The 15,372-nt window shown below is 41.8% G+C and overlaps 1 protein-coding gene across 1 annotated transcript; it reads right to left on the reverse strand.

The window, feature by feature from the left end:
• Window positions 1-11,985: 11,985 nt before the first annotated feature.
• LOC148534932 (olfactory receptor 5V1-like) lies at window positions 11,986-12,897 on the reverse strand. The gene has a single exon (XM_088464883.1). The coding sequence runs from the start codon at window positions 12,895-12,897 to the stop codon at window positions 11,986-11,988; it is 912 nt and encodes a 303-aa protein (XP_088321009.1).
• Window positions 12,898-15,372: the final 2,475 nt, after the last annotated feature.

Raw genomic sequence — 15,372 nt, forward strand, 5'->3', positions numbered from 1 at the left:
TACAAGAGAAGGAAAGTGTCTGTGGGCTGCAGGGGACTGGATGTGGGGGCTGGCTGGAAAGAAAGAAGGAGTGCTGGTTGGAGAGACAGGTTGCTGGCTGGAGAGACAGAAAGGGTGTTGTCTTGAGAGACAGAAAGGGTGTTGTCTTGAGAGACAAAAGGAGTGCTGGCTGGACAGACAGAAGGGGTGCTGACTGGAGAGACATTAATATCAGTATCTTTTATAATTGGGGTACTAAATCATCCAACTGAGCTTTGATGGTATTAATGGATATTAGACTACGACAGCAACTAGGAATGGTATTCCATCCCACTAAAAATGTTTTAATAGTTCTTGTATATACAAACTCCAAACTCAGTGGTGCACGTTAATATTATAATGAATTCTGTTTTAAAACCTCATTCTGCCTATTACAGTCAACACCAGGGGTGTCTGTTGCAAACTATGTTTACTGGCTTTTAGCTATATAGCTCCTAGTCACTCTCTTTTCATGAGTCTCAAACCGACTTTATGGGTCTTAATGAGAGGGAAGGCAGCTGCTGCAGATAAAATAGTGTTACATAGAAATACTGTATTTGGTTTGTTGCAATTGAAGTAGTGCACATGTATGTAATTGGGTCAGTTGAGACTTATGATGTAGGTAATGTGTAGGGTAGTTGGATGTAGTAGTTTTGTCAAGACGTTGCATGGAAGTGATACTTGAATGTTGCACACCCAGGTCCATGTGTCTATTATAGTTTTGTACTCCAATCAAACACTTTACCTTGTATGTTCCTTTCAATTTTGTACATATATCTGTTATTCAGGTGTAACTGCTAGTGCATGATTCTAATATGGTCATGTATGTGCTATTATGTTTTATTATATTTTTGGATGTTATGTTTGCTTTTTATATTTCTGTAATTCATACCTGCATGATTACCTGGTGCCACATTGCAGGTGTCTTCTAAATAAATAAATAAATAAATGTTGATGATGATTATTATCTGTTAGTATTATTATTATCTATTAGTACTGAATTTGACTGTTATTTTCTTTTAGTATCCAGATTAGTATATGGGGTATATTTACTAAGGTGAGAGTTTTTAGAAGTGTAGATGTTGCTTATAGCAACCAATCAGATTCTACTTAACATTTAACTAGCACCTTTTAGAATATAATAGCTAGAATCTGATTGGTTGCTAAACTCTCACTTTAGTAAATATACCCCCTATGTTGTATTTCTCTAAACCATTGTATGTAAACTGTTACAGTCGGTGCATTATGAAATGCACTATAATATGCAGTTACTGTGCACTTATGATCGGTTTTGTGTTAGAAACACTTCCAAAAGTTGTGATCTGTCATCTAAGAAGTGAAAATGGGTTAATTTTTCTACCATGTAATGTATATGAATGCTGTAATGGAAAAGACCTTGTAAATAATTTGACAGTTTTTTTTTTAGATTTAACCATTTTACAAGATCCGGATTAAGACCCCATGGGGCACGAGGCAAGATACCAGTTTGCCCCCCCCCTCCAAAATGCACCAGTGTCCCAGTATCTATATTCTGTACATGTAAATATATATAAATACTGTAGAAAGATACTATCACGAGTATCCATTGTTAATAGTATAAAAAACTAAACAGTTCCAGTGCTCAAGATCAAGAAAGAATAAATAAAAGCTGTTGTATAAAAAGATACCACTTAAATATTCAAGAATGACAACTCACAGCCCAATTTGCATACTGATGGTGAATTTGCATATAGCATATTTAACAATAAAAAGAAGTCAAATCAGACAGCGCTAGCGCATGTTGTCAGTCTGGTTATTAAATTAATAGAAAGAGTCAGATGTATTATAACAATTAATAATATGCATATAAAACAATAAGAAACTCTGAATAATAACAAAGGAAATAAAATGAGTTAATACAAACTCACATGGGCGCCCAACGAAACAATTCCATTGTTTTAGGTACCCATTAATTATCGCACTGGGTTTAGCCTCTGGAGGTTGCGAGCAGAAATGTAGGTGGCCGTGGGACTTGAGCCGTATTGGAGGAACATTTAAATTGCTCCGCTGGGCGCCCATTACTAATAGTCACGATAAAAACAATTTAATCCCCCCCACAGAAAGTGAGTTTTATATAGACAATATAACTTTGTAACAAGGTAAAGAGATTAGTTACATGTATCACTAGCACTAAAATGTATCAATAGCACTAATAAGATTTTTTTAAGTGTGGGTACTGCTTAGTAATACTGTTCCTTCAAAGTGTGATTATTTACCCATCACATAATCAATTCCAGTGGTCCAATATATGTAAAAGGCTTTCAGATAAAACAGATGTATAGGAAACTATTATCCCAGTTGGAAACTATTATCCTGGTTAACGCAAAGTTGTAATATAGTCTCCAGGTAAATCCAGGTGGTCCACAGCCAAGTGACACTATTATCCTGGAAAGATGTACTGTATATGGAGATTATATTAGGTCATTAAGCAAAATAAGCTGCACTTTATGGTGAAATCGCTCTGATGTTGGCGGATGGCAGACTGACCCACAGACGTCCTCCGGTTCTGCTTGGTGAATTATAAGGCCCTGCATTCACTTTTGTATTCCCCTTTGAGCAATCATAGAAATCCAGTTCTTTGTTCCCTGAAAATGCTCTTCAACATAAGGCCAGGCCAACTATCTGTTTTATCTTTGCCTATAGGCTTTATGGAACAATCAAAACAAAAGAACATTCAGTAGGTCAGAGGCACCAGCGGAGACAGTATAGTCTGATGACTGTGTCTTTGTTCAGTGCTCAAGGAGGATCAGCATTGGAAGGTAAACCCACAGCACCTCTAATGGGTGAAACTTGCTACGTAGAGCTCGCAGTGTGATGACAATCATTGCATTCACCAGAAAGCGCAACAAGGGAACTTGGGGGGTAGATTTACTAAGGAGTGAGTTGTCAATGCCGCCAATGATCGGTAGCCTTGACCAGCAGTTTTAAAATGCTCGCCACGCCAACACATTGAAATAACGAGGGAGATGTATCAAAGTATGGAGAGAGATAAAGTGGAAAGAGATAGTGTGAGAGTGTGGAAAGAGAGTGTTTGAAAACTGAAAGCTAGGAGCTGATTGGTTGGGAGTGGACCTTATCTCTTTCCACTTTACTTTTCTCCAAGGTTTGATCAATCTCTCCCAAATACTTTGATATTGTATATTCAAGTTTATTATAAAAAAAATTAATATACAATATCAAAGTATTTATTTTCTATGTGTTGGCGTGGTGCTATAATAGCCAAGAATGTTGATATTATCTCTTATAAGAACAACTAAATAACTAAATAACTATAGAATCCATGTGGAGAGATAGGGAGTTGTTAACCCAGTTTTTATTCTAACATCACAAATCAGTGTTATTATTGTTTTATTATATGATCATTGTCACATATACTGTATGTATATGTTGTCGTGTGACACAACTCCTGATACTGGTCACATCCCCTCCCCCATTTGTATGTTTTGCCATTTTTAACAAATTGGAGAGTAACAAAATATCATTGTAAAAATAATAACTAATAAAAACTCACTCAGTGATGGCGTCTATAAGAACTGGTTACATTTTTATTTTCTGTTATCAATACACAGATGTGTCCTATCTTATTGTGGCTTCAGCCGTGCCAAATATCCTCTCTCCGGGTAATGGGTGACTCGGCTGTAATGAGCGTCCTTTTCCTTCAACATGTGCATCTTATGTGGTTTGCGACTTTTGTACATCCCTGTGCAACTGAGTCTGAATCTGTATGAAAAACAGCCGCGTCTCTTCATCATACCAAGTTCCGCTGTGCTTAATCTGCAAAACTGCACATGTATGGAACTAATTCCTGTGTGATTAAAGTTGCGGTCTACAATCTCTACTACAAAGTGAGCACCATTTCCCTGAACCTGTGATGCGCCTAAGATGCAAAATTTAAGGGAAAATATTTACTGTTCTCTGTCCATCTAAGCCATGTGGGGCATCTCACGCCATATGGCATATTGGATATGTGCACAGACTCCAGTGTTTTGGCTTTGATTTAACCAAAACCACACTCAAAGGTTTTGGGTTTGCAAGAACCACCCTTAAGTGTTTAGGTTGTAGATCTAGATTTCTTTAAAAATTGATCAAAATAGCTAAAAACATTTAAATTGGGCCTGTTTTTGTTCCTGCAGTATTATTAACCTCAATTACATTAATTTCCAGTCATTTCCAGTCAATTTTCACCACCAGACAGCTCACATTATTTTTTTCAGTTTTCACCCATATTCGCCACAGGCTGCAGTGACAGAGCTGTGGCATAAACACATGGCAGTCAGTTTAAAAGAGAATATAGCACATCTAGGAAACATAGTGGTACTGCAGTGGCAGACAGGATGGCAGTTTAATATAAACTATACAATGCTATAGGATGTTTTCATTAATCAAAAATTAGATCAGAGGCCAGAGGCCAGCACAGGTAAGTGGATGTGGAGTACTATTTACTGGAAGCTAGGTGAAGCATTTCTTGACTGATTGATTAATTGATTCATTGATTGATTATAGTATATATCTATAAATTTAATATATATATATATATATATATATATATATGGAAAAAAATCATTAAACAACAAGAATCCAAATAAAATTGATTGATTTGATTACAGAATACAACTATAAATTGAAACAGAAATAAATTAGTAAACCATTAAAAAATAAGTATCCAAATAAGATTGATGAATTGTATTAATATAATTTAATTGAAAAATGTAAATCCGAAAAAAGAAAAAAAAAACACTACCAAAAAACAAGCATCCAAAATACCAATGAGGTAGATTGATTGATTAATTGATGGATTGATTAGAGAATATAACTATAAATTAAAAGAATTTGACAAATGGAACAAATCCCTATAAAACAGGAACCCAAATGAGATTGATTGATTACAAAATATAGCTAAAAATAAAAAAGTTATCAATTGAACAAACCATTAAAAAATAAGAATCCAAAAGAGATTGATTGAATAATTGATTGATTAGTGTTAATAATTTAACTATAAAAAAATAAATTAGAGAAATGGAAAATAAATCATCACCAATTAACAAGCATCCAAAACCCCAATCCGACTGATTACTGACAATTTAAGGCAGAGTAAAAGCATATTCATATTAAATAATTAATTATATGATTTGATGACACTAGTCTGTATCTGCTGAGAAGCTGCAGGGAATGGGCCCTATGTGCTTGGATGAGAAGCTGCTGATGGGATGCATTGCAAGATACAAAAATAACATGAATACTCCAGTAAAGTACAGTAATATATAGTACACTGCCTGTCAAACATGCACAATTTTGCTAAAACCCATGATAAAAAGTGGCACATGATGGAATTGTCCTTGGGCCAATATGTTGTATTTTAAAAAACACTTGCAGAGTTTAACAAATCAATCACTTCAGCAACAGGAACTGCAACTTTGTGGCTGAAGTGCTTGATTTGTTTGGGCCCTACAAAACAAGCTACCAATGGGTGTTGTTATTAATCATGTAAAAAACACTAGTGTCTGCGCCTATAAACACCTGACCATATGAACAAACCAGAAAAGTAATATGAATTAATTTATTTCAATAACAATAGACCTGTTAGAACTGCAGCTCCTCAGGACATAAATTAAAACAATGCAGTGATATAATAAACCACTTTTGATACTGAATAAAATAAAAAATGAATAACAAATAAAATGAACCAGTTTCTGGGTGGATGACAAAAGTTCCTCTGAATATAGAAATCTGGGTATAATGATTCAATAGAGATGGCAAACAATTGTCCCAGAGGTATAGGTTATCCGCATCTCCTTGGACCAAAAAAGGGGACTACTCACTGCTGATAAATTCAAGTTCCAAGTAAGCCAGTATGGATGGACAATACGGTATAAAATCATATAGTGATCATATAACCTGCGCTCCTATAAGACCAGATGATAATAGATAATCTGGGACTGCAGATCGAGATGAACTCTGGATTTGTAAGCTCTCAAGACCAATCACAGTGTACCCAGAAAAGAAATATAATATGCATATGATGAAGTACAGTTTAATAAAATATAAACATAAAAACAAGTGAATGAACAATCACACAGGGATCCCCAAGGAGGCAACAAAGGTAACGTTTACCGGATCCGTGCTTGAAAGGAGCATGTGGTGTAAAACATCAATAGAAGTCCCGGTCACTTCAGTGATACAGCTCCCCAGCCTGGGTCCGTGTCAATCATGATCCCCGTCAGCCGCCGAGGTTCCCGTTCTACCGACGCGTTTCGACCCCCGTTCTGGGGTCTTTTTCAAGGTAAGTACGAAATGGTGAGTGTATGTTTCTGATTTCCTATCCCTTAAAAACCCCCCCTGTCCAATCAGATCGGCGCCGGCACAGCTGATCTCTATACAGAAATCAACTACATTGTCCATGATCCTTTGCTGCGCCAGCGCCGTCCACATGACTATCCCGCGTCACTTCCGGTTGCATGCACTTGCAGGAACAGGTCTTTGTGAGAATTGTTTTGGGGTGCAGATGATGGGGGGGCGCCAACATACACAGAACAGTAATATACGCTGCGTTACTCTTGTCTTAACAAATAACTTTTTGATATACACAATATAATTTTTTCAATTCAATTAGAAAAGACTGCAGGTTTGTTTGTATTAAACAGGAAAAAAAAATATTTGTTTGCAATTTTCTTTTTATGTATAACTTGGGTTGCAGCAGTTTAAAACACCGCAGAGTATTTTTTAGACAGATAAACAATATAGTGTAATGCAGGAAGCAGGGGCGTAACTAGAACTTTTTGGGCCCCATAGCAACATTTTTAAGGGGCCCCCCTAACTTAGGTCTTACACATTGCCCACAGTAGTTCCCCTAAAACACTAAATGCCCACTGTAATGGTGTCCCTTATGCAATGGCCACTGTAATGGTGCCCCTTACGCAGTGTCCCCAGTAGTAATAATGCCCCGTGTAGTAATGCCCCTAAAAGTAATGCCCCCTGTAGTAGTGCCCCCTGCAGTGCTGCCAGTAGTAAGGTCCCAGTAATGCCCCCATATTATGCCCCCAGTAGTAAGGCCCCTGTAATGCCCCCTGTAGTGACCCATATTATGCCCCCAGTAGTAAGGCCCCTGTAATGCCCCCTGTAGTGACCCATATTATGCCCCCAGTAGTAAAGCCCCTATTATGCCCCCTGTTGTGCCCCCATATTATGCCCCCAGTAGTGAGGCAGGCCCCTGTAATGCTCCCATATTATGCCCCAGTAGTGAGGCAGGCCCCTGTAATGCCCCCATATTATGCCCCCAGTAGTGAGGCAGGCCCCTGTAATGCCCCCATATTATGCCCCAGTAGTGAGGCAGGCCCCTGTAATGCCCCCATATTATGCCCCCAGTAATGAGGCAGGCCCCTGTAATGGCCCCATATTATGCCCCCAGTAGTGAGGCAGGTCCCTGTAATGCCCCCATATTATGCCCCCAGTAGTAAAGCCCCTATTATGCCCCCTGTAATGCCACCATATTATGCCCCCAGTAGTGAGGCAGGCCCCTGTAATACCCCCATATTATGCCCCCATATTAATCCTCCAGTAGTGAGGCAGGCCCCTGTAATGCCCCCATATTATGTACCCAAGTAGTGAGGCAGGCCCCTGTAATGCCCCCATATTATGTACCCAAGTAGTGAGGCAGGCCCCTGTAATGCCCCCATATTATGCCCCCAGTAGCAAGGCCGCCCCCCTGCCGCACACCGACATACACACAAATAAAAAAAACTTACCTTAAACCCCGCTCCAGTGCCTGCTGCTGACATCCATCCCCGGCGCCCGCTCCTCGGAACTATGGGAGTGACGTCATGACGTCACTCCCATAGTGCACTGCAGGACCCAGAAGCCGGAGCTCAGGAGTGAGCTCTGTCGTCCGGGTTCTGCTGGTGCCTATAGGGAGAGAAAAGAGAAGGAGCCGGGCGCCCGCTAGTAACACAATCTCAGCAGGTGCCCGGCAAATGGAGGGTGCAGGGAGTGCGATCGCTGGGCCGCTGGGCCCCATAAGCCACCGGGCCCCATAGGATCCGCACCCCCTGCACCCTCCGTAGTTACGCCACTGGCAGGAAGGTGCAGGTTACAAAGATGCCTGAAGTCACATTTCCCAGACACCTACTCCTGTCTCCAGATCTACCTATTAAACTCTTAAATCTAAACTAACTCCTCCTAATTTAATGGTAATCTGATGGTGCCCTGATGGTGTGCTAATGGCATCACAGGGCTACAGCCCACAGTCCAACACCCTCTCCCTCTAATCTCCTGTGTGAAATGTTGCCCAATTACAAGGTCGGGACTTTTATATGTAATACAAAACATGTGAGATCCGACTCCGGGAAGATGACGCTTTGAGACCCAACCCGGGACTCAGAACCACCCGTTTCCCTTATGTTTGGATGTGTTCAGTTTTCAGGAAACCAAACTGCTCATCTCTAATGACGACACATCTGTAAGTCTACTAAAAAAACAGATAGACAGCACCAACCCAGGTTGAAAAAGCTTATATGTGATTGCATTAGGTCAAGAACATTTATTTCTAACTTATCCATGATTTTCTTCACAAAAAAAAATACAGTATGTCATCAAAATAGCAACATTAATAGCATACTGTGCATGGACTGGAATTCTAAACACTTTTAAACTATGTAATCATCCCTACTCCTCATCCCATACCTATATTCTTGATCAATATGGGTGCACCATAATCAAAAGGACACATGCAATTAGGAACAATATTAATATTATATAATATTTACTTTCTGATAGATCAGCAATCACGAAGTGCTAGGGGAGCAGAGGCTCGTCTATATTTATATGTCCCTGGTAGCTACCCTTCTCTGCAACTGCCAGGTATACACTGGTGCCTCAGGGATGCTTGCTTTACTTTTCTGAGGTGACTGCTCCTCTCTGTAGCCAATGAGGGTGGTGGTGGGTGTGGTGCTGCTGGGCATACAATAGGGGAGGATGCAATGTGCAGAGGGGCTGGGAGCAGGCCCGGCCACAGGGGGGGACTAAGGGGACACCTGTACTGGGCCCCAAGGTCCAGATGGGCACAAAACATGGAGGTCAGACTTACTGTTCCAGCCGCGGCCACCAGGACCCATAGCCGCCACCCAGCCACAGCTCACCTGTGTTACGACCAGGGTTTTCTGGAATAGGCAACGATGGGTATTACCTGTGAGAGCGCTGTGGTGTGGTCCTTCCGGTGGAGAGGCTGGTGTCTGGCGGCAGGCATTGGCTGTGCAAAGTGTCCCGCAGGCACTGTGTCATTCTGGCTGGGGTAAGTCTGGTGGTGTTTCCATTCTGCTCTGGTATGGGCACCGCCATCTTGCTTCTGGTCATGTGATTTAGATGCTCCAATCCTGGTGTGTCACATGCTCTCTCCGACCTATCACGATCCTGCACTGGGTACTTAAGGGAGTTATAGCCTTGCAACGTGCTTCACAGCACATGCTGTGAGAGAGTTCCTGTGCTCCTGAGACCTGTCTGTTCCAGGGCTTGCCTGTGCTCTTGCTGGATCCCAGCTTCTTAGCTGCCTTCACCGCTCAGCCTGCTCCTAGCCTCCTGCTGGAACCATCCTTCCCATTCTATCAACACTTCCCCTGCCAGCAGACCTGAGTGTGCAGTTAACCCTGTACCTACACTGCCTCTGCTTACCTTGCTCTCTGTTGGCTCTTGTTACAGCTAATCCAGTTTCTACACTACCCATCTCAGTACAACTCTCCAGTTAACACAACAGCTACTACTATTCAAATTACTTCATAACCTCTCTGGATTTCATCTCACCTGTATCAACTTGTAACCTGGTATCCTGTCTGCAGCCTTGCATTGACCCATTGGATTACAAATACTTTTTATTAGATCTGTCATTACCTAGACATTACCCATTCATACTTCACTACAGTTTCTAGTCATCACTTTCCTAACTATATTCTGGACTTTATTTTATCTGTGTGCATGTCTTCAAATTCACCCATTAAAAAAACAACTTTTCAGTTTAAATCTGTTCAGGTGTCTGCTCCTATTACCAATCTGGGTGCTCAACAAACCCAGATCCTAACATCCTGTAGCCTGGCCCGGGCAGTGCTGGGTTCTTCCAGGTGGCTCAGCTCTGGCCTGGGCCAGGCATAACCTTTAATTCTGTGAAGTGGCGGCATGACATCATAGGTCACATTGCCGCACATGTTCCCTGCTTGAGCGGAAGTGTATAGCTCCCTGGCTGGCCGTCAGGCAGGCAGAGCTGCTGTGCTAGTTTTGGCTGCACCACTGCAGTAGTAAGGAGTTGAGTTGAGGCTGCCATTAGGAATGGGGCTGGGGTTGGAAGATGGTGAAGGGAACAGAGAAAGGTGATGAGGGCTGGGGGCAGAAGGTGACAGGCTGGATGCAGAGGAAAGTGAAGGAGGCTGAGGGTAGAGGAACATGATGGGGGCTGGGGCAGAAGGTGGCAAAGGCTGGAAGCAGAGGAAGGTGATGGGGCAGAGGATATGAAGGAGGCTGGGGGCAGATGAAGGTGATAGGGGCTGGATGCAGAGGAAGGTGATGGTGCCTGGGGACAGAGAAAGGTGAAGAGGGCAGAGGAAGATGAAGGAGGCTGGGGCAGATGAAGGTGATGGAGGCTGGGGGCAGAATTTGACGGGCTGGATGCAGAGGAATGTGATGGGGGCTGGGGATGGGGGGCTGATGGCAGATGGTGATAGGGGCTGGGGACTGAAGGTGGGGGCTGGGGATAGAGAAAGGTGATGGGGGGACTTCTGAGCTGATGGTGATGAGAGGCTGAATTTGAGGAAGGTGATGAGGGGCTGACAACTAAGGATGGCTGACTACAGACACCATCCCTCCTACCCCTGAAGCATCCACCTCACTGTCATCAAGATGACCTTGCAAGAGGCGGCAGGCAAGAACTACAGCCTGCATCCTCAGTGACAGAGAGACAGTGTGGAAGTCATAGTGTATTTTAAATTTATTTAAAGGCTGGCATATCTTTCAGTTAAAAGTATCATGTTTCACATATCACACATGCAGGGAAGGGATGTGCGTGATCAGGGTTGGTGGTGAGAAGATGGGGCCCCCAGAGACATCAGTGTACTGGGCCCTGAGATTTCTGTTGCAGGCCATGGCCAGGAGGTCCACCTGAGATTGCGGCTGCTGGAAGACAATCTTTCAGCAGCCGCTCATTGGGAATTTCCGATTGAACGTGTCAGATGGGACCGTATCAGGAAAAACCTCAACCTGGTGTTTTCACAACTGATGCGACTGCTCCACGCAAGTGGTTAATATGGAAAAAGTCTTATAAATGTAAAGTTTTAGCATAATGTAGATGAAAATTGGTTGATCTTGTATGGTTAGCATGGCCTAAGCCCCCTCTGTTTGCATGCCTGATAGCTACGTATAAAGGCAAGCGATTTCAGCTATCTTACCTATTAAAACCACATATTTTTTGGGGTGCAAATAAGCAGCAGTTCGTCATGCACTTTGGTAGACTTCCATGTAATACATGGAATGGTTTTATACCTTCTCTTCCATATACAAAAATCAGCACTATGGTTTTATGTAATGCAATTTAATCTAAGTGAGGACTGATGAACAATTAGACTCTTAGTAAATTACGTGTTTTGCAAATATATCAATTCAAAATGTAAAAAAAACATAACATATGGTTTGGTATAACTGCCCCTTAGGAAATCCACCCTTGGGGCAAATCTCCCCCCAGGTCTTGCACTATTTGTTATTTTCAACCAAACCTTTATGCAATAATGATTTGTACTTGTTTTATTACACAAAATGGTGAGATATTACCTGCAGGATAGTCCGGTGTTGGACGACAGATAAAATGAGTAATTTTTTCACAATGTTGTTTATTACTATTAGGATATAATAATTAATTAACATTTTCAATAACTAATTAATTATTGCTCTTAGTTTAAATCAAATGCATCTCTTTATTGCCTTCTTTACATCTTTATTCTGTAGACAGTATATCAGCGGGTTTAACATGGGTGTAACTACAGTGTACAGTACAGTGAAGATCATCTCCAGGACTCTGTAATGGTCTGATGATGGCATTATGTACACAGATGTACCTGTCCCATAAAATATGGTGAGGACCGTGAGGTGGGATGAGCAGGTGGAGAAGGCCTTTCTCCTGCCATCTCTGTATTTAATCTTCAGGATGGCGCTAATTATTTTTATATAGGACAACAAACTGCAGAAGAACGGGCAGCAGCCTAATACCAACAATTCTACATATACCGCTATAACAAACATTTCCTTGTTGACGCTTGCAATGTCCATGAAAAATTTAGCGTCACAGAAGTATCGGTGGATTGTGTATGAATAATAGAAAGACATATTTGTTGCTGATAATGTAATAAAAAAAGAATTTAAGCAACCAGACACCCATAGGGCAGCCATGAGTTGTACACAAAGTGTCCTGTTGAATATACGGTGATAGTGTAAGGGATTACATATAGCAACATACCGGTCATAGGCCATTGTCATAAAAAGGAGAATTTCTGTGCTGACAAACATATCAACAAAATACATCTGGGTTAAGCACTGTATGTAGGACACGGTGTAATTCCCAGACAGTAACATGTACAGCAGCTTAGGGACAGTGACTGTTGTGTAACAAAGATCTAGTAAGGACAAATTACCAAGGAACAGATACATTGGGGTGTGCAATTGTTTATCTATATATATGATCGTAATTATAACAGAATTTGCTATGAGACCCATTAGATATAATAAAAGAAACACAGTGAACAAAATTGAATTATACGCTGATATAGTAGAAAAAGCCACAATATGGAATTCTGGAAAAGATGTGTAATTATCCATTATTTGTTCATAAAATTCTTGAAAATAATTTCATTATATATATATTTGAAAAAAAAAATGGTTTCCAAAAATTGGTTTTAATGGAAGGAGGAGTTTCAGAGTGTCCCGTGATTCATTGACAGATGACTACATCAGGAGAACGTACTGACATAACAAAAGCATGTCAGTGAGTAATGACTCTCTCAGTTGCTGATGTAACAAAACATTTTTATAGACATATAATATAACGTTATTTATCTAACACTTCAACCACTGAGGAATTATATAAAAATATCTTACTCAAGCATATATATCCCATAAACTTTAAAACAACTTTCTAGGACAATTTAATCACTCTAAATTCTATATAAATATGTAGAGAATATAATAATAATACCAATAATTATTATTATCCTTTATTTCTATGGCACCAACAGGGTTCCTCAGTACCTTACAAAGTTCATAAAAAAATTAGCAGAACAAGAGAACAGTGACATTTTGAACAAGACAATGCAGGATGAGTAAATGGTATATAAATTTTTCTGCAATAGCAGTTATTACCATCAAATACTGTATGTAGTATGGTGGCAGAAGTCAAGGGTTAAGTGCTGAAAGTAATGCTAAGGGAAGGAAAATCACATGAGTAAGAGGGCCCTGCTCGTGAGCTTACATAGCAGAGAGATAGTGTTAAGATCTGCAGTTAGCAAATCATCTTGATTGCAGTTCTAAGTCTTAGTTGCTACTGGGACACTGCATTTTTCCTATCTGTCTGTTTGCAGTATCAGCTGCACACTAGTTAATTGTCCAGTCTGTGTGCACAGGCCAAATGCACACTAGTCTGTCATTAGGGAGGCTTGCAGGGCTTGCTCTGATTGTACCTTGTATCTGTTAAATTACAGCCAGCCCTTCACTCCATGCCGGTGATAGAGTATTTGTGTTTCTGGTTCTGGCTTAGGACCTGATTCAGAGCCACTCACAAGTAGCTCGATGTTTTATCCCTGCATATGCGCCGCGTCCGGTGTTCGCATGCACAAGCCTCGCAGAGTGACTGAAGTTCAGTCGCTCTGAGGCTCGCAACAAGATGGGACAGCTGTCGATGTTAATTGACAGCTATCCCTGTTTTGTGGGTGGGTAGGGGGGTGGCTGGACAAATGCACGCATTCCCTTAGGAATGCCTGGCGTTTGTAGGAGGGCTTACTGACATCACTGGTGATGTCAGTAGTGGACTTCCTGCTCTATTAGAGCAGGAACTCCACTCGGACTTGGGGCAGCAGAGACCCTACCCAGGGTCTCGACGCAAGCCAGATGGTCACGATACCCACAGCTTTGCAAGCAGCCTGGAGTAAAAAAAAAATGCCCAAAGACCCAGCGAGCAGCCAGCAGCAGCGACCTGGTCTGAATCAGGGCCTTAGTCTCCTGTCACTCAGTAGAACTTCAGTTCTCCTGTCTATTGTATTGTGCTATTCTGCGGTTTGTGTCATCAAGGCAGCATGGTTTGCTTATCATTTACCTGTTATTAGTGTCATCTTGGCGGCACGGTTCACATACCTGTCCTCTGCCGTTCGTGTCATCCAGACGGCACGGACAGTACTCTGTGTCCAGAGTATGCAGCCCAGCATATACTGCTTGTGTCAACCCAGCAGCACAGGCTGCATTACAGCATCAGCTGCTTGTGTCAACCTGGCGGAACAGGCCACCCTACAGCATCAGCTGCTTGTGTCAACCTGGCGGCACAGGCCACACTCCAGCGTGTTCAGTGCACCATCTGGCGTACCAACGCCAGTGACTTTATTATTGTACAGATCTTAATCTTCCACAACTTGCCAAGCTTATTCAGCTCTCAAGGCTGCTTCATGGCCCAAATGGCGCACCATATTCTATGGCCCACCGGCCACAGCTAGCCAAGATATACCAGCCCTCAAGGCTGCTACATGGCCCAAAGGACACTTCATATCCTATGGCCCACCGGCCACAGCTAGCCAAGTAATTCCAGCTCTCAAAGCTGCTTCACGGCCGCATCTAGCCAAGAAAATCCAGCCCCCAATGCTGTAGTGGGACTATACCCTAAAGGGTCACATATGTGGCATAACAGATAATTAGAGATACAAGTGAGGAGAGAGAGTGAGAGGCCAGGGGAGGATAGGTGGATCTGTGTTTCATCTTCATAGAGCTGATATGTAGGCCAAAAGAACTGATGAGCTTACCTAAAGAGGATATATAGAGGGAGAATAGAAGGGGACCATAAATAGAACCTTTGGGGACACCTACTGTTAATGGAAGTGTGGGGGAAGAGTAATCAGCAGAAGCAGAGAAGGAGCAGTCAGAGAGGTAGGAAGACAGCCAGGAGAGAGAGCAGCATCATGTTGATCAAGGGAGTAAAGGATTTGCAGGAGAAGAGGTTGGTTCACAGTGTCAAAAGTAGCAGAAAGGTCAAGGAGAATGATCAGAGAGTAATAGCCCCTGGACTTGGCAGCAAGTAGGTCATTGATGACTTTT

This window comes from Taudactylus pleione, unplaced genomic scaffold (genome assembly GCF_031769625.1).
Source record: "Taudactylus pleione unplaced genomic scaffold, aTauple2 ptg000061l, whole genome shotgun sequence".
NCBI lineage: Eukaryota > Metazoa > Chordata > Amphibia > Anura > Myobatrachidae > Taudactylus > Taudactylus pleione.